The sequence below is a fragment of the Lytechinus pictus genome, chromosome 5 (genome assembly GCF_037042905.1).
Source record: "Lytechinus pictus isolate F3 Inbred chromosome 5, Lp3.0, whole genome shotgun sequence".
NCBI lineage: Eukaryota > Metazoa > Echinodermata > Echinoidea > Temnopleuroida > Toxopneustidae > Lytechinus > Lytechinus pictus.
The window spans coordinates 44,471,781-44,493,631 of record NC_087249.1 but is presented as its reverse complement, the minus strand read 5'-3'; the positions used below and the strand labels follow the sequence as shown (position 1 = coordinate 44,493,631).

At 35.4% G+C, this 21,851-nt stretch overlaps 1 protein-coding gene across 1 annotated transcript in view; it reads right to left on the bottom strand.

The window, feature by feature from the left end:
• Nucleotides 1-18,263: 18,263 nt before the first annotated feature.
• The window catches only part of LOC129261591 (circadian locomoter output cycles protein kaput-like), a 62,626-nt gene continuing 59,038 nt past the window's right edge, over nt 18,264-21,851 (bottom strand). The window contains exon 12 of the mRNA XM_054899646.2: nt 18,264-21,711. Coding sequence (XP_054755621.2) covers nt 21,352-21,711 — 360 coding nt within the window. The 3' untranslated portion in view covers nt 18,264-21,351. The remainder of the gene's footprint in view (nt 21,712-21,851) is intronic.

Sequence of the window (21,851 nt, the reverse complement as noted above, 5' to 3'; positions counted from 1 at the left end):
ATGGCTGGTTTCACCGAAATGACAATCTTCCTTTTGTATTATCCATTTGATATTTCAACATGTTGGGCATGGCCCCTTCATTCAATTCATTGACTTTATTTTTGTTTGCTCTTGCCACACCTGTAAAACAATTTCCGAGTATTTGGTGAGTGGTATTTTGTTCAATTCTTAGAATACGAATAGGACTTGTGCTCAAATGTGTTCAATTGTCATGCCATGTTATGTCGTATTCCTTTATTCTTTATTCGCTATACATATTTGAAATTATATCTTGATATTTGAATTTACTATTTAGGTGTATCTCACTACACATTATTTTATTTTGGAGCTTCTCACTTTATGTCCTCCGCCAATGTCTGTTTCGTTTATATTCGTTCCGTTCTCACTGACTTTGCATCGTTCACACTCAGAGGTCTTTGCCCTACGTGCTCAGTTTTGTGTAAGAATCCTTTGTGTTGCGCCTCCTCGTCCTTCATGTTCTTTATGTGTTTTGTGTTCTTCGCCTTCTCCCCTCGCTCTGCTACTTTGCTTGACTGCCCTTTATATGACCTTGACCGACACTTTATTGGACATAACACAACACTTTCGGATATGTACTGACTTCTTAGCATAAACAATACACCCCAGTTTCCATTTGCATCATTGGAAAATGATGACCTCTTTAGCGAGTTGAGACCTCAGGATACTGTACTTAGAAACCCAATGAATCCTTCATTTTATGATAATTTGGTTACTAATAATATAAATTTAGCTTCGGAAGAATTAGATCTCGATTTTGAACAGGATCGTAATATATTGCAAAATCCTTCTTCTGAGTATATTACGCAACATCAGGTAAATAATCTTACAAAAAAATTTAATGACGATACATTTTGCATAATGCATGCCAATATAAGAAGTTTAAATAAACATTTTGATGAACTTCAGTTACTTTTGAATAACACTTCAAATTCTAAAAAATGTCCCTTTTCTTTAATTGGCCTCACTGAGACATGGATATCGTGTGATTATAATCATCCATTTTCACTAAGCGGATATGATTTCGTAATGAATAACCGAGAAGACAGACCTGGGGGTGGGGTAGCGTTCTATATTTCACATGACTATGAGTATACGGTTTGTGATTATCTCAACTCCACGAACCCCACTGTAGAATCTCTATTTATTGAAATTAATATTCCTGGTAGCAAAAATATGATCATTGGTGTAGTTTATAGACCCCCAAACTCAAATACGAATGACTTTCTAACTTACCTTTCCGAAACAACAAATAATCCAGCTCTCGTTAATAAGGATGTAGTATTTATAGGTGATTTTAACATTGATTTATTGAAACACAACAATATATCTCAAGATTTTCTTGAAACTTTTTTTTCGGCCTCCTTCTTGCCACTGATTTCTAAACCTACTCGTGTAGTTAATGAAACTGCTACACTTATTGACAACATTTTCTGCAACATTCTTCCTCCTCCCGATTCTTCTATAATACTTTCTGACATAACGGACCATTTCCCGATTCTAACTCATTTTTCATTAAGACGACCAACTAGACCGATGCACTCCCAACAACGAAGACGTAGACCTACGCACGAAAATACAGCCAGTTTGGGTGCTTCTTTGGACAATGTCGACTGGTCAGTTGTATACAATTCTGTAGATGTTAATGCGTCCTTTAACCTTTTTATGAATATAATTAATGAGAAATTAGACCTGCATATACCGTTAAAAAAAGATAAGCGTAATACATACAAAACGATATCTAAGTCACCATGGATATCGCCATCTATCTTACGTTCGATTAATAGAAAAAATAACTTATTTTATAAATTCAAAATGAAAGGTACAGAACAATCAAAAATAAAATACACATCTTATAAGAATACACTTACTAAAATATTACGCATTGAAAAGAAAAATTACTTTGCGAGACAGTTGGCTCTATATAAAAACGACATGCAAAACACGTGGAAAGTTCTAAAACAGACCATGAATTTATCCAATAATAAATCAAGTATTTCCAAAATTAGATTTAATAATGTTATTGTTGATGATGGTGACAACCTTTCAAATATTTTTAATAACCATTTCTCTTCCATTGGCGCAAATCTGGCTAAAGATATTCCTCCCGCGACGAAAAGTTTTTCGGACTATCTCGGCCCGCCTAACCCAAATTCAATATTTTTTGCTCCAACATATAATCAAGAAGTTATTGATATCGTATGTGGTTTGAAAAATAAAAAAAGCCCTGGCTTTGATGAAATTAATAATTTTATTTTAAAATCCGTAATAAATTCTATTGTTTCCCCACTAGTGCACATATTCAACCTTTCCTTAGAAAATGGTACAGTTCCAAATCAAATGAAGATAGCCAAGGTAATCCCTTTATTTAAAAAAGGTGATAAGTTGGATGTCGGTAATTACCGACCTATCTCTCTTTTGTCCACATTCTCTAAGATCCTTGAAAGAATAGTATACGTTAGAACCGAAAAATTTTTGTCAATGCATAATATTTTATCTGATGTTCAATTTGGGTTTCGCGAAAAGCACAACACCACTCATGCCCTGATGAATTTTGTCAACAAAGTAGTTAATGCTCTAGATAAATCTAGTCACCTTGTGGGTATTTTCCTGGACTACTCCAAGGCCTTCGATACCATAAATCATGAAATCCTACTTAAAAAAATGTCTCACTATGGTGTGCGAGGGAAGGCCTTGGAGTGGTTCAGGAGTTACTTATTCAACAGACAACAATACGTGTTTGTTAAAGATCATAACTCCAATTTAAAATATGTTAACTGTGGAGTCCCTCAGGGTAGCTTATTAGGCCCACTTCTTTTCACAATTTATATAAATGATTTCTGTAGATCATCCAAAATATTGTCCCTTATCTTGTTTGCAGATGATTCGACCTTATTTTTTTCTCATCAGAATCCACAAACTTTAGTTGATGTTATCAATTCTGAACTTATTAATGTTACTGAATGGATAAGAGCCAATCGATTATCTTTGAACCTTAACAAAACAAAATACATGTTATTTAGTAATTCCATAGACAAGTTACCGATGAACATTATGTTTGATAATACCTTATTACAAATGGTACCTTACACCAAATTTCTTGGTATAACAGTTGACAGTAAACTTTCTTGGAAAAATCATATTGAAAATATATCCAAAATAATTTCACGAAATATAGGTATTATTAATAGGCTAAAATTTTGCATTCCCTCCACATCACTAATCATGCTCTACTCATCCTTAATCTTGCCTTATTTAAACTACGGGATTCTTATTTGGGGTGATACCCATCAATACTTATTAGACAAATTGTTGCTTTTGCAAAAGAAAGCACTTCGTGTTATTTATAGTACATGTTTCCGTTCTCATACGGACCCACTTTTTCTAGAAAGTAAACTGTTGAAAGTCAAAGACCTGTATTTACTACAGTTAGGGCACTTCATGTATAGTTATAATAATAATGCACTTCCCCATATTTTTGATGCCATGTTCCCTAAAAATCAATTTTATCATAACTACCCCACGAGACACTCTGACGAACTTCACATTCCACTTTACAGAACTTTACTGGCCAAAAATACATTCCTTTTCAACGGTCCTAAATTCTGGAACTCACTAGCTAATAATATTAAAGACAGTGTCTCCTTAAATTCATTCAAACATAAACTCAAACTTATCCTGCTTAATTCCTATAATTCTTCGCAACGGAACTAACACTTCATTATCTTGATTTTAATCATTACATTTTTCACTTTTATTGTTTTATCTTTTTTCATCTGATATTGTCCAGTTATATCATCTTTTGTCATTTCACCAGATCAAGCTGGTTCGTGGTCAGCCCTTTCCCATTCTTAGTATTCCTCCTTTTATAAAGTAGTTATCTTGTCTTGTACTGTCCTGTCTTTTGTTTTGTCTTGTCTTCTATGTCTTGTCATCCCCTCTCTCTCTTTCTGTTTTTTTTTTCTTTCTTTCCTTTCTTCTGTCTTGCGCAACACATCCTTTACTACGAAGACCTCTTTGTGTGAAAAGCTTTGCATTAGTTCAGTAATTATATTTGCATCCGTATGATTTCTTTTGTTCTCTTTTTCTTTCCTGTAATACATATAATTATGTACGCATATCAGAATAAGTCTACTATACTTTTTTCATTTCCAAGGGGGATCCACACTTTACAAGCTTTGCTTTTTAGTGGATCCCCCTCATTTCCATTTATGCTCTATATTATACTGTTTTTTTCTGTTTTGTTTTTTTTACGAAGTAAGAATGCCCTTCTGTAAAATTGTACTTGATTTGTATTACTTTATATTACTTTGTATTATGTTTTTTGAATGGAAATGAAATAAAAAGAATTGAATTGAATTGAATTGAAATTTCACTTTGCATCATTATGAATTCCAGATAAATTCAGGAAAGTATTATTGATGATCACCTTGGTGATTCAAAGGCATATTCTTAAACATATTTTAAATGATACTTTCATTTATTCAATGATCTACAGTGTATTAAACTTAGCAGAATAAAGCTTGCAGATCAGTGAAATAACTTAACTAGGTTTGTTTATACTTGTGTCACTGAACACACTTACTGCCAAGGAAAGAGTAAAATATTGCAATACTTGTACTGCTAAGAACAAGCGTCTGAATATTAAATGTACACACTCCACTCCTGTAGCAATGGATGTATTCAGTGAAAGCATATTTACAAATTACAGTGCAGCTTCAAGTTTCAGAAACTACACTTGTAGAATAGAATATCAAACTTCTACTACTCTGAGTAATCGCAGAAGTGTCAATAAGTTTTACTTACTCGATCTACGACTATTAAAAGAACCTAACAAGGATTCAACTTATCGAAGCCTCAACGATTACAGGAGTAGCATTCAATAATAATTGTTTATTCCTAATGAATGCAATATATAAATAAATGTCAAACACACATTTATCCTACATCCGATTTTCTTTATTTTGTCTTTTGAATGTGGATAAGCCACCAACCAAAAAAATGAAAGTGAATGGCAACGAGCCTAAAAATGACTACTATTTAGAAATCAACTGGCGCAAAATGACAGCAGTGAATTTTGTACTTCACTGATGAATGTGATTCTTGAGCCTGAATAGAAATTTACAAATTTTCAGCGCAAGAATGATGCTCCAAAAATACAAGAGCAACTATATGAAAAAAAAATAATTTTAAAAGAATGTTGATATCAATTATTCTGATATCAAAGATCAATAGTATCTGTACTTTTCACTTAACATCAGAATCAAGAGTTGATTGAATTAAAATAAGTATTTTCAAGAGCCTTATTAAAATTTAATTCAGTACTTCTTGTACCTTCAGTTGAGATCTAAAATATAGAAATTAAATTTACAAGAATTATTCCAAAGAAAAATTCCCGATCTAACAATGCTTGTTAAAATTAATCAACTAGGAAAACCTGAATTTCAAACAGACAAAAAGACAATCCAGGATAACCTCCAAGAAAAATTTCCTACAAAGAACTAAGGGCCTGAAATTAAATTCCAAGTCCTCGTTCAAACCAGTTGTACACCGAGTCAAAAGGCAAAGCAAACAATTGCACTTGTTGGCTCCAGGTATACACGGTCAGGAAATTACAAACACCTGAGAGATTAAACAAGATTATTGGCTGCAAAGACTCCTAAAAAATCCTAATAATGGAATTTGATATCAAATTCAGACAAAAGGATTTTTCTAACCTGGACTAAATTAAGTATTTTAGGGTTAGAAATTGAACTTCCAAGACTTTTAGTAATCAGGACAACAGTGCTTAGCTTATTTACTAATCCACTAAGAAAATTAAACTTAAAGATCCAAAAAAGACTAGACCTCTTTATATTTCTTAAGATCAAATAATCTGAAGCTCAGAAGATTAATTAAATAAATTCTGTTAAGTTTCCAGTTCGAACTGTCTTTCTCAAATGCAAACTAATGCTATAGCACAAGACACTCACACGTCAGATAAGAAGGCTGACGCTAATGACACCGGACGAAGAAGCTTGGAGTTGGCGTGATAAAATAGGTTAGATCTACGAACAAGAAATACAATATAGAAACAAGGAATTTAGCCCAAAACGCGTAAATATTGAGTCAAGAGACAATTAGCAGCTAAATTCAGGAAATTGTCAGCAAAAACTGACGAAAAGAAAACTCGTTCAGAATTTGCCTTCACGGCGACGATAGCCGGCTCGTGAACGTTATCCCTGCCTGGAGTTACGGACCAGACAGAGAGGTGCGTTGCGCTGGGGTTGGTTGGAAACCGCGCGACGTTAGATCTAAAATTAACTAATAAAGAATGATCCAATTACAAAATCAACTTCTACGAGTTCCTACTTAGAACTAATCTTCAAAATAAATCAACAGTCAAATACGATAATCGTATAAAATCAGAATTTTGCAAATTCTAACTCTGATCGACTGTTGTGTTTACGTCAACGAGAGTCTCGATCTCGATCAAGTGAAAAATATAAAAGTCACGTGATTCGGCTCGACAGTGATGACTCACTCAATTATTCGCCGAGCGAGGCGATCGAGGGTAGATTGTCAATTTTTGGTCAAAAACAATCTATTACTTCTTGACTTCCAAATCAATGGCAATGAAAATTACCAATAGTGATGATTCAATTAATTTCGAATCAAAACGACATAAAAACATGTAACATGAAGAACATAGAGAATAATTTATCTAAGTTATCAAGAAATAAATAGCCTATACCGGTTTCTCTGCAAAACTACACAATTTCGAAAAATTATGGAGCCTACACCCAACCAGCCCAAACTACTAATTATTTGATAGGGAAGATAAAAGTATTCAGACTTCTCTTTCCCAGTCCCAACGGGTCTGACACTGGTATTGACAGAAGTCTATTCACAGAAATATTTCAGACGTCTATATTTTTTCCAGTCCCAACGGGTCTGACACTGGAATTATTATATAGAAGTCTATATTCACACACAATTCAGACGTCTATTTTTTCCAGTCCCAACGGGTCTGACACTGGAAATATTTATAGAAGTCTATTCACACAATTCTACCGAGTGGGTGAACAATTGAGCACAAGGAATAACAAATAACTTTTAGATTTAGACAATGACAATTTATTATTACAAGAAAGTGAAGAAACAATCACAATATCATATGTGGTGAATGAAATGCACTGAAGAAAATTCACAAAATGTGTATTAATTAAGAACAAAATTCAAGAGTATATTATTCAAGTTACAGGTAAGATCCGAAGCTCAGAAAACCCACCTATTTTATAGTAACAGGTAAGATCTGAAATTCAGAAAAACCCACCTCTAACGTACCACCGACACAAGTGTAATTTCGAGCTGGGTAAAAATTTGAAGTAAATTCAGACTATTACTCAACTCGGCAACCAGGAGTATTAGAACTTCTATCACTCTTTCTGCCACTCAATGTGTACAGAACTGGCTGTAAAAAACACTTGCCAAATGTCGATAGAAAATATATACTGGAAATTTTATAGAAATGTATGAACAACTCTACGCCCTCAAAATATTGGTGCACTGCCCGATATGCAAGAGTATGAAATTCTAGGAAACTTATACCATCTCGAATAATTACTGAGGATCGAGAGAAAATTTCAAGTTCAAATTAACTTTTCCAATCCAATAAATCCACCAAATACTCACACCCGACTTTTTTTTTTGGAAGTGGTGTGGTGTGAATGTTCCGAATTTGAAAGAAAGCTTATCATAAAGACAATGGCGGACTAAAAATATCCTCGCCTAGATGCAGACTTCAAAGAATTTACAAACAAAAGCAACGAGATGGTAAGCGACGCAAAAATATGCAAGGAACGAAATTCTTGATCGCGAGCCAAACAATAGAAGAGACTCGCGAAGAATGCGATGAGAAATGCAAGTGCAACAAACAATGAAGGGCGTGTGCACAGAGAATACCACGTGCGTTGCAATGATAATGCAACGTAGTGGACATGAAATAACTTCCTAGATATGGCAAATATATACCAAAATCCACTTGTAACAAACAAGAAATGATATCATGTACGGAAAAATGGTAGAACTAAAACAAGATGTGTGCGAGATGCATGAAAATCCACGCAATCACCGGCACGCAAATTACAATTCTCATTCGAGAGCGGAAAACTTCTCACTCACTCTCCGTTCGTTGTACACTTCAAAATCACTCACAAATTACTTTCATGAGCAAATATGAAGTATGAACGGACATGAAATGATTAAAATAAAAATGATAGGCGCACAGGACGATCCGAAAACTCGCAGCGCCAATGTTGTAAAAATGAAAGGTTGATGAGGGTTACAGTGATGTGATGGCACGAGACACATACATACGATGGGCGAGTGGTTAAACTTACATTTACAAGTACGACACTGACAGGGGTTACGACTCACTAATACACAAATGGGTTACCGACGGTACAAGACAGTGACAACAACTAATACTCACCTGACACTTGTACAGACGATGCCACACGGTAGATAAACAGGTATACTAATTCTATGTTGCTTCTAAGTTACTTGTAGACCATGGCGCCGGGTGGGGAACAGCTGGGATGCATGTCCACACTCGATGGCGTCTCTGGGTCTTCTCTCTGTGGTGTCTGGATCCAATCTCTCCTCTCCCAACCAGGCACCAACTTGTGTACGTGCTGTGCAACGCACACACGTAGCAGGCGTAGGAGCATATAAAGGCTCCTCCAATCAGGAGCGCTCCTCGCATACACACAGCACATACACAGACTTAATGTACATGAACATAGATCAATACATAGACTTATACACATACTAATACATATAGGGTAAGTACAGGTACATGGCAAATTTACTACAATGCTAATGGCAACTACCATGATTACAGGGCTCAGCAGCAATCATAATCAAGATTTCTCGCAGTTTTAATAATGATAAAGCTATTATAATCACAAACCTACACATGGCAAATTTTATGTACATAATAAACACGCATTCATTCACAAAAAAGCACTTCCACCGCCGAAAATTTATCATCTATGTTTATCATCTTAATATTTATCTCTAGTATTGCCCCGTCCTTTCAAATTGTCCTTTAAGAACGACCCACTCACACGTATTGCGAGGTTAGGCTTGATTTTTCTGTGCGCGGCGGCATGTAATGAACCCTTGGGTGAGAACGACCCCGTGTCACAAATCTTGTGAGATTTCCATAAGATATAATATCTGACATAATTATAACCACCAAATTAATTTGGGCAACACCCACTCACACTAATACGAGGTTAGTACACCAACACCTTTATCATATATGCTTTGATCTAAATAGATCTACAAAACGTTGCGTTGGCAAACGTCTATTTCTTTGAGCCATTTCTTAAACAAGGTTTCTCAAGTTTTAACACTGATTTACTAACCTGGTTATCACCAAACTAATGACTGAAATCACTGAAGTTTTCATCCCTTCCTTTCATGTTAAGTAATATCAGGAAAATTAAATCTGTCGGCTGTCCTCTTATTTGGGATCTGCTGTTTAAATTCTGGTCGGACATCTTAGTTCTACATGCAATAACGTCATTCACGGCTAGCTGTGTATCCCGATCCTGTTGGCAAAATACATTCTCTCGCCTGCCCCATGATCAGCTATTCAAATTCAAATTTCCCGCCATTGTGCGCTCGTATTTGTTTCGCCCCAATGCCTATCAACATTAGCAAATAGACGACATTCGTCGGTTTGTTAGTGGATTCATGGTGATTGCCTCCATCAATGTAGTTTCAATAAAAATATTATTATGATTATTATAATTATTATTACTATAATAATAATAATAATTATTATTATTATAATTATCATTATTACTATCATTATTATCATTATCATTAATACTATTATTATTATCATTGTTATTACTTTAACTGCACTTTTCCCCCATTAAGCTCAAAGCGCTTTCTTAGAATTAAATTAGTATAAGCAAATAAAAATAATCTGATAATGAAATAAATACATGTACGTATATTCAAAACAGGAGGATCTCATATCGGTGAGGGAAAAAATATTGTTTCAAACTGGGATTTAATGGGAGATTGGATAACCATGATGATACTAAACAATTTCAGGCACTGGCGGATCCAGGGGGGGGGGCACATCCGGCCCGTGCACCCCCCCCCCATGAAAGCGAGGACTTTTTTTGTCCTTGTCAATTTTTTTCGTGGACGAAATTACCTTAAATTTTGGGTGAAAAACTTTTTTCTTTTGCTTGTCAATTTTTCATCAGGAAATGTGCCCCCCCCCCTTTTTTTGAAAATCAAGTTTTCAGGAATAGCAGTGATAATACCTTAATCGATCAAGCTGAAATTAGGAGCCAAAAACCATATTGAATAGCCTTCAAATTAGGCTTGGACTCATAAGTAAGGAACTGGGTGGTTTGTGACAAGGATAATTTGATTATAAAAGCTGAAGGGAGGACTGGTAGATAAAGATCATTGAACACATCATTGAGCTTATTGGGGTATGATATGAAGGAGAAAACAAAACATATTCTCAAAATGGGCAAATTTGCTCTCCTTATCATCGCCAACATCATCATTTCCCAGGGGCCGCGGAATGGTTTTGAAAAGGGCGGCTGAGCCGAAGATTGGGGGGGGGGGGGGGTTGGCCATGTAAAAAAACACCCACATCAGATGGTCATTTTTATGTTTTTGTACATGGTTTTGAAGTGTGTGTGTGTGTGTGGGGGGGGGGGGGGGGGCTACCCCTCCCCCAGTTCCGCGGCCCCTGTTACCAATAAATAATTTAGCAGCTTTATGTTTCTCATTCATGACAGAGAATCTCCGGATTTGGTGAAATCAGACTTACTATAGCATGAATAGGAGAGCACAATGTTGAGGGAGGTACAGTATAGGTCAAAGTATGTGATGGAGGAATAATAGTTTTTTTAACCGTTTTGGCTTAAGATTGAATTGGCTGCATAACTTGCAAGATGAAATAATGTAATGAATTTTCATCTATTCATCTTTCTAGATCCCCTTTTCACATTCATTCACTCACTCATTCATTCATTATTCTTTCTTCTTTATGTTTCCCCTTTTCTCTTTCTCAATGTTCATAATTTCAAATATCATACACTAATTACACTTGTTTGCATAATTAATAAAAATATATATATACATTTTTTAAAATAATAATCTTGTAGCTTACATCCCCACGTGCATGCATTTTTTTTTGCTGCGATCGCGAGAATGGGCGAGATCTGAAGGGGAGGGGGTCAAAGTGACCCCCCCCCCCCCATTTAAGCCTGGTCTGAAATAGTCCAGTTAAAATAGTGTTAAACCCATACAAACTCACTTCCAAAGCAATCTACCAGATGAATGAAACCATTGGCAACACATTACAAGATAGACATCTTTTTTTATAGATAAATCTGATTTCCAAATTTATTGGTGCATTTATACAAACACATTTACATGATCACTTTCCCATCATAAAATATAAAGAAGCACTTTCTCTGTTATGTGTAAACAACAAAACATATTCTTTTTCAACACGAGAGTATTCAACTTTTTTTTTTAAGTCTGAATATACAGAAATAGTGAAATACAGTTGCACATTGAGTTAATATCCCTCGTAACATATATATCATGATAGAGCGAAAGAGAGAAGAAAAAAAATATGTACAAATCCCGATTGAAATATGATGTATAGACAGACAGGCACATTAAATTCTCAGAGTAAAAATAAGTTTGCAATAAGCAATACACATATCAAAGGTTCCTCCTCACAAAGTTACACACCATACTTACATACACATGGACAGGACAAGGAGGATTAGATGTTTATCAAATATCTTTCTAATTTCAAACTTCATTAGAGCTATTTCTAAATGCAATCTATGATTTTTCGAATTGAGGTTAATGCAGAATATGGCTGAAATGGAGGTCCCGGATGTTTTTGAAGAAGGCATGTGCTTTTAGTTTTTTTTTAACCAAACCCTGTAATAAGTGATGAGTGACAATTGAGGTTTACCAAATTCTGTTCATCGTCAACAAACAAGATGCCTCGCAACACTTCTCAAAGTAACGAGTCTTTCTTGGACAAATAATAAGATAAGAGACCAATAGCAATCAAAATATCTTCAAGCTAATGACATTACATTACAACAGTAAACTATTACACCGGCGAAACTAACTCCAAACAAGCCAAAGGTATGTCATAGGAAACATAATAAATGGTCGATCTGAAGTCAGTTTCAACTGTGAGATGTGTAGGGGGGGGGGGTAGGAAGGCCTGAAAAGAAAGAGGGCATTGGAGAGAGTTGGGGGTTGTGAGAGAGAGAATTGTAGAAGGGAAAATGGGGGGGGGGGGGGAAGGGAGGAAAGTTTGGAAAGAAAGAGGCCAGGAGAGAGGGCGGGGGGCTATGACACAGAGAGAGAGAAAAGTAGAGGAAGGGAGAGGGAAAATGGGGAGGGGGTAGGAAAGTCTGGAAAGAAAGAGGTCAGGAGAGGGGGTGGGGGCTATGACACAGAGAGAGAGAATAGCAGAGGAAGGGAGAGGGAAAATGGGGGGTGGGGTGATAGGAAAATCTGGAAAGAAAGAGGGATGAGGGCTATGACAAAGAGAGAATAGCAGAGAAAGGGAGATGAATGGGGGGGGGGTAGGAAAGTCTGGAAAGAAAGAGGAGGGCTATGACAGAGAGAGAGAATAGCAAAGGAAGGGAGAGGGAAATGGGGGGGGGGGGGGTGATAGGAAAACCTGGAAAGAAAGAGGGATGAGAGGGGGTGGGGGCTTATGACAAGGAGAGAGAATAGCAGAGGAAGGGATAGGAATGGGGGGGGGGGTAGGAAAGAGGGATGGGAGAGAGTAGGGGATTGCGAAAGAGAGAGTACAGCACAGAAAGAGAGGGTGGAACGGAGCGGGGAGGTGTGAAGGTCTGGAAAGAAAAGGGTGGGGAAGAAATATCAGAGGAATGGAAGAAAACAAAATCATGGAGGGGGAGGAGAATATGAATAGGTATTTGAACAATGTACTATGAGGACTGAGACAGAATAATGCCCGAAATAACACTGCATCAAAACTTCAAATACAATATATTTTTTTTCATCACGATAGAAAAGATTGTTATATATTCGATTTCCTTCATCTACAGACAATGCACGGCAACAATCACCAGGCTGAATGATGACGATTCCAACTTTCACTGAGGCATTTTGAGGTATTCAGAAAAATGAGTTTCTGTGTTCATGTATAACCGGAACTTTCAATACATACACATCACATCCACTTACATATTACAACACATGACCATTCATAAGGTATAACGACATATTACAACATCTGACAAAAAAAATTATTACATCAAATTGAAGAAATAAAACAAAAAAAATTCCCACAGCAAGTAACAAGATCACACACAGTTTACCCCAACAATTTCTCATAATACATAGGCAATGAACGAGACGAATATAGTTTGGAGTAGCATACAATATGGATGGCAGATATGGAGTACGATTCATATTTATGGCAGGATACAATAGTTGTTAAGTACAGAGTGATTTATCGATGTAAGAAATGTATACAGAATGTGCGACATTGCTCTTTCTTGGCCAACATGAAAATAATCATACGGGTATGGGTGCACTGGAAAAATGGGTGTAAAAAAAGTGACACCAATCAATCGATGTCTCTGGAGGACCACGCCCCGAGGTGTTGGAATTTCTGCGCCTCGGAATAGTTTACTAGATAGATGGCGCATAATAAATGCTGTGTTTAATATTATTATTAATTTGTTTCATGAGATTTGCTCCGGCGACAATTGTTCCAATGGAAAAATCTGCACTTTAAGCTAAACAAAAAAATCCAACCTCCATAACTGAATAAACCCTAATCCTTATTTTTACATTATTCTTAACCAAAAACTCTATTACAATCCTAACTCTAACCCTATGCCCTCTGAGATATCAAGACCGGAGCAGATGTCGCAGGAGCAATTGCCATGTCACCGTTAGAATTACGTTACACCATAGCTTTTGAACTTAACACCACATGTTTAAGAGTGTTAAAGTAACAACCAAGCATGTTATTATATTAGTGTTGAACTGACACTGTAAATTTAACACTGGATTAAAATGACCAGTGTAGTCCTCTACGTACACTTTAACACCAAACTAGGGTTTTGCTATGTGGCCTCTCGTTAATAATTCAGCAAACATTCCAAGGTAGAAACTGCACTCTCTTCAATTCCTGACAATTGAACATTTCTACAAATAAAGAAATAGGTATACCGTAGTTCTCCTTAATATAGGTATTGTCTGCAGTGATATAAAAAGTTGAAATGAACAAATGTATAAATGCATTGGGTACTTGATCAAGAATTATATGACATTCATGGCCAGAAATTTGTTTCTGCAACAATAATGATCTAATCTTAATTTTCTGAAGACATAAGGTTAATTTTGATGCAGGGCATGTAACACAAAGTTTTTTAATTGATTACAAATATGAAAGAACACCTTTCATTGGATTCTGGACAAAATACGAATGCTACAATGAATGTGATTGGACATTCAAATTTAGTGATTGATTGCACAATTATGTATAACTTTCTTTCTGTATGAAAGACACTGTCTTACAGTAACTGGGAGGTTATTTATGAAACAACAGCATGTAAGAATATGTTGTGAGTCATTTAAATTATTTAATTTTGATTAAAAATAAATGTTAAAAAACCATTAAAAATAAAAACATAATTTCCCCTTTTTATACTTTTCATTTTATCCTATTATCCCGTGATATATAATAAGCTTAGCAGTCAATTTAAATCCTTCCAGAAAGTTACATTTTACTATAAAATGCAAATTAAGTTTAATACAAAGAGGAACTGTTTTGAATGACAAATTTATCTCTATGTCTATTTCATTTAAATTATTTCATTAACACATATCAGTTTCTTTTAATGGATTAACAAAATACTTTTCAGAAAAAAAATTTGCTTTGAAAGACAATTAATCATTAAGGTAAGGTTATAATTTCACAGGTTGTCTGGTTTAGTGGTTAGAGCATTGGACTAATGAACATAAGGTTGTGAGTTCAAATCCCCACTCTGTCATTGTTTCCACTTTGATAAAAAGACCCGAGAGTAATTTTGGTCAGCCATCATGTCTGATCAATACCTCAGTCACATTTGCTCTACGGCAGCCGTACGGCGAGTTGAAAATAGCCTTTTTATTCATTTTCATTCAAACCACCTATATGTGGCTATTACAAAAAAAGGTTTAAACGGCTGTTAAAGTTTTCGACTCACCGTACTGCCGCCGTAGAGCAAATGTAACTGAGGTATAAATTAGACGTAAAATATTTCCTAGGTAATTAGTTTTAATGTATCAGTTTACATTATACCAGCAAAAAAACTGTCCAGGCGAGATCCTATGGGAGTAACCTTAGCAAAAACAGCATCATTAAGGTAACTAGTTTATAATACCCAGATATCAAACTTACCAAGCTCCAATGGAAAGGGTTATACAAGTTTAAACCTGAACACATTTCTCTATTTTCTATTGCGTCTTCCATATGTAAGACATGGCTCAAGAAAAGTGGGATGTGAACACTTTTCAGCATACCTTCAAATGATTCATTTTTAGGAAAAAAATATCACCATATATTTGGCCCTAAAACTCAGATATGCAATATTGATAAACCCAAGACTGTATTTACTTACCTACAATACATAAGCTGCTGAATACAGCATGAATAATCATAATACCTAGCTACAGAGTGAGATAGACACACAACACCCTACCAAAATAAAAAATAAAATTTTAGTAATTTTTCAGTAACTTGCCAGTACAAATTGATTTGCACAATATAAAAATGTTGGAACATAACTGGAAATATCATTTGTAGTACAGTCGTCTTTGCTTATATGTATGGCCAAAACTCATCCATTACAAATAAGTACATTAATAGTCAGTTAATAGTCACACACAAAAACTAAAATATAAATGCCCCTCATGTATCTCATTGAGCTCATTCTCTAATAATTTAAAGAGTATTTTTTTGTTTAGAATTATGAAAGAAATCAATGAATTGATTTCAAGAGGTTTTTACATTAAAGGTATACTCAGGGCTGAAAATATTTATATCTAAATAAATAGAGTAAAATTCACAGAGCAAAATGCTGAAAATTTCATCAAAATCTGATAACAATTTAATAGCGAAGTTATTCAACTTTAAAATGTAGCAATATATTGTGAAAACAGTTATATGCATGTCATAATGTATTATGTACTAGATCAGTTGTCATTTCAAATTTTTTGGTTCTTGAAGGAAAAATATGAATAAACCTAATTAAACTGAAAAAGAACAAGTGGGGATGTGGCATCCTCAGTTTGCTCACTGAATATTCATAAAGACATGCAAAGAATTAGTTTCACCGGAATAGTGCAAGTCTTTATTAAAAATGCCATATCTTTGTTATTCCTTGTCCGATTTTGATCAAATTTTCAGTGTTTCGTTTGTCTGATTTTTCTTTATCTGATTAAATCATATTATTTTCAGCCTGGAGTACCCCTTTAAAATGAATGATGCAATACCCAAGAGATAAAGTAGGGGCTATAATAATATTTCTTTTTAGACTTTAAATGCATATTTTACAATAACAAAATTCTTGATTAAAAAATTGGTTACAACAATGACATTTCCACATGTTTTGAGAAGAATCTGAATTTGTTTAAGATTATGATGAGGAGAAAATAAAAATATTTCATATAATAAAATACATAAGAACTTGTGAGTGGGTGACTTCATCAGTTCCCTCATTTGCATACCGACCAGGATGTGCATATAACGCTTGCTGGAATTAAACAAAACTTTTCAAGAACTGTATTTATACTTGACATCTGATTTAGATGAAATTTTCAGCATTAAGCTCTTTTGATTGTTCTGTGTTAATTCAAATCAACTTTTTGTTATTCAAATTGTGCTGCACTCAACCCAGGTGTGGTGAATGGTACCCGGCAGGATGAATTCCTTGAATGTGCTGAGCGCTCGAGGCAGCTCGAGCTAAAGCTGGAGTGATAATAATAGCAGTGCGCCTCGGAATCTATTATTTCTAGACAGATGGCACAACATAAATGACTATTATTATTATTAGGATTGACCTCTACTTTAAGGAATTTTGCTTTCTTTTCAACCCTCAAAAATTTTTTAATTTTTTTACTCTCATAGACACAGCAGTAAGCACTTTTTTTTTCTATACCAAATGCGAGAGATGAAATATGATATTCATAAACCAACTTCAACTTTTCTGGATATTTCATCGAAAATGTACATGTATGAACTTTAACAAAATGTTCAGGCATTATTTTGAAAATAATAACGAAATAATATTATTCTGTACATAAAATCCCCTACAAATCATAAATGCATGTACTGTATATTCAAATACCCCTACGTTGCAAATCACAACTATATTCACGTCTCATCCCTTCAAATCTTTCCCGAGACTTCACATGGAAACCCCCTTGTAAATGCTAACATGAACATTCAAATATTCATAAAATATTTTTTTTCTTTTCAAATTCAATAAATTCTCATTTTCACCATCAATTGATCAACTGCAACCCTTCCAATATTGCACAAAATATATGAAAAAAATACTCATATACCATTCTTTCACTTTGAAAAATATGTTTAAACATTTTTTATATACATATGTAAGCTCTTCGTTCTGTAGGAAAAACCTTTCATCCCTACAAGATATGGAAGTGTTTTCTCTCTCTCTCATCCAAAAACTTATCTACATACAATTATAATACTAATACAATGATTGCTTCTTATCTTGTATTCTGAAGTCCTGGGGGGTGTTTAAAAAATATTGAAGTATGACTTAAGAGTCGCACTTAAATGCTGGCGCGTACACGATATGCAACGCGCATCTTATTGATCAATACGCAGTAGTGCGCGTCCCCTTCGCATGATCTGGCCGATGCAGTCATGCCTTTTATACAGCATGCAACTAGGCATTTAAGTGCGACTCTAAGTCATACTTAAATCTTTGTAAAACACACCCCTGTTAAACTGAGGCCATGGTCGAACTTTGTGTTGAAATTAAGGAAAGCCAAAAATGCCAAATTGCGTTATTTTTCCTATCTTTACTTGGCTCTTTCCTCAAATTTTACTGATGAAGAGAACTATCCCGGTAATCATTCTCAGTCAATTATGAATGATTTGAGTGCCAAATGGGCTAATGAATTAAACTTGTACTGTAAGAGATACCCGACACGATTGGCTATTCATAGTTAAACAAAAAATTTATACCAGAGTGTACATTAGACCAGAGTTCAGCACACATGCCCTTGAGTATTAGGGCAGTAACAGAACACGTTGTTTGGAAAATGATGTTAGACACTGCCATGTGGTGGGAAAACCATGTAAACTTAAAGCTTGTCTTTGATTTTGGTAAATCCCCCATTACTAGTACCTCGTAACTAGGTTATACAAATGTGTATGCCCTAAAGCAGCAATGATGTGTAAGATATGTAATGAAAATATGTTTTAAAGGATATAAATTTTGCAATTTTACATGAATATGTATTTTGATCGGGTGCCTGTCCAAAAAATAGAATACATGTATCTGCATGGTATTTCTATTTGATAAAAACATAATCTGATGCATTGACTGGGCTGCAAATTTCAGGGCCCCCATCTTAAAAAGAGTTGCGATTGATCCAATCAACCACAACTATGGACGGCCAGCAACGGCAACATCCAAAATGCCAATTTGTTCAAAATATTTTCGAGATATTATTTCTAGATAATTATACAATCATCATTCTCTTGAAGATTCAGTGTGATTCTCTTTGTTTACTATGGAGATTACGCAAAATTCCTTTAGAAAAAATAATGATATGGATGGATTTTTATACAGTTAAGATTGATCCGATCAACCACAAATATGGACGGCCAGCAACGTCAACATCTAAAATGCAAATTTGTTTAAAACATTTTCTAGACATGATGTATATCCATACATTCATCGTTCTCTTGAAGATTCAGCGTGATTCTCTGTTTACTTAGGAGATAGATTACGGATAGATTTCCATACAGTTGAGATTGATTGGATCAATCGTAACTCTTTGTGAGACGGGGCCCTGGAACTAATCTTTGTCTATAGCTTAGTGAGATCCAATCCCTATATTCATAAGTTAAATGCTTCAAGGGCTGTTATCAAGGAAAGTAGAAATATCGCAGAGAGAGGGCACTAGATATGTTTGATATGAATATCTTAATTTTCAAAGAGAACAGGCCGTTGGCCAAGGGATTAAAATGCTACTTCAAGTTTTTAAGATTGGTTTGTTAGATAATACTTGTATTTGAATATAATTCACATCATTGACACTTCACAGCTAAAGACAAGCTTTAAGCTATCTTACAGAATTCAACTAAATCTGTGAGCAATATGCCTTCGATATTTATACTGTATTTGATGTTTAACTGTGAGGCTCATCACACATGTGCCATGACCATCAGATAATTTGGTAGAAGCAAACATTTATAAAAATTATAAACCTCTCCGGAGTGGTCATAAAAATGCCCCCTAAAGTAGAAGTGCCAACCTTGAGGTTGTATGGGACTTTCAATGAAAAGGAATGAAATAAAAGAAGATAAGTACTGACAAAGGACAAATATTTCTCGCTACATGTATTTGTAATTTGTTAGTAAACTTTACAGAATTTATCGAAGTTTTATGAGCCATACACAGTGTTACCCGTCTTTTTCTCTACCCCTACTTGACTGCCTAATGTATCAATAATTTGAAATTAATTGCCTAACAAACTATTTTTTTTAAATGATGAAAAATGGGCCTCAATTCAAATTACTGTATCTGAATAATCATGTAGGCACTTCATTTTTTCGCACATTTGGTTGTCATCTGATTTCATTGTTTCAATTCAAAAGGCACTGTTTAGACCGTCCTCCAAACCGCAATGCTGATAACCACATACAAAATACTGCCCTCTCCAGTCTATAGTCAACAAGTTTTTTTTTTAATTGCACAAAAAATATTTTGATAGTCAAAATGACATATTGTGATTTGTTTCTGAATGTTCTTACTCGGGGTGGACAGGGTATTTCCATTCCTTGCCATGGCATTAATTGGAGTGATCATACATGAAAATCAGGAAAAAATTTTCAAAAACTTTTCAAAGAGACAGACACAGACAATGTAATAAAAGAAAAATATGGTAGCAATTTCATCAATATAAACAATGCCAATCCAATATTACTGAAATTCTTTTCAAATATGTAACATATTGTGTAATTCTTGATCATCTCTTTAGCTTCATCCTTTTTCATATATATTCACTGGACAAAATGTTCATGGAAGTCATTTCTAAACCCCAATGTAGTTGATCCAATAATGCTTAATATCAACAAATGATAGATGAGGAAATTGCATAAGAAGCACTTTTTTTTTAAATCAGAAACCTTACATGATAAAACGTAAAATGACCACGAAAAGACATTTTAGACTTTTCACATACATATTTTTGCTGGATGATAACCTGCAGTCCCAAAGAAAGCGTTGATTAATAGAGTTTAGTAAAACACAGACATATAATGCATTTGACTACACATAATACATTGTACTCCACACGTCAATAACATATACATGTATAACATGAAGTCTTTGGCGCATGCCAGTAGATATGTGTTGAGCAGTATCCTAGAAAAGGCTTCTAATCTTCGCGATTCCATGTAACCCTGCAAGCAACGATTCTGACTGGAATATTGAGGATCAGCGATGGTTGGATAAAGGTCATATCCTTCAGGTTTAGATGCAAGAAGGTCATATCCTTCAGGTTTCGATGCAAGGAGGTCATTTCCTCCAGGTTTGGATGCAAGAAGGTCATATCCTTCAGGTTTAGATGCAAGAAGGTCATATCCTCCAGGTTTGGATGCAAGAAGGTCATATCCTCCAGGTTTGGATGCAAGAAGGTCATATCCTTCAGGTTTGGATGCAAGAAGGTCATATCCTTCAGGTTTAGATGCAAGAAGGTCATATCCTTCAGGTTTAGATGCAAGAAGGTCATATCCTCCAGGTTTGGATGCAAGAAGGTCATATCCTTCAGGTTTAGATGCAAGAAGGTCACATCCTCCAGGTTTCAATGCGAGAAGCTCATATCCTCTTGTTCTTGATGCAAGAAGGTAGTATCTTCCAATTTCCACTCCAATTCAAATTAAATGCATGCACTGTAGTATCCATTCACACAATGTACCAGCACAGGCATTGCGATATATAAGAGCACCTTCGAAATACAAAGAGGGGCAACCACGCCCCCCTATAAAGTATCTTGGCCTTCCGACTGCTGCATGTATTGGTCATTGCCCATGTCCAGTGTCGGAAGTCCGAGGCAAGAGAGGTCTTGCATGGGTACCGCTTGCGCCCCCGGGGGCATTGTCATTGAAGAGTGCATGGTCGGTTGGGGTAAAGAAGAGTGACAGTTCAGAGACTGTTGGGGGTGGTGAGGGGGCGGTGGGGGTGGCGACTGCTGCTGCGGGGGCGGCGGCCCCACCTGCTGATGGGGTGGGGCGTTGTTATTAGTTCTATGGGGGGTCAGGTGTTCCCGGTGCGATGATTGTCCAGAGGTGGAGGGATACTGATGAGCGTGGTGCATAGCAAACGGGGCCCTTGTTGCTGACTGAAACACAGAAAAAAAAGAAGAATTAGCAGATATATATAAACATTCTCATTCATTACACCCTTAAAATTAGCAATTGAATGAATGAATTAGAAATATAACTTTCGTTTCATTTTGATTTTTGATGTTCTTTCTGACTT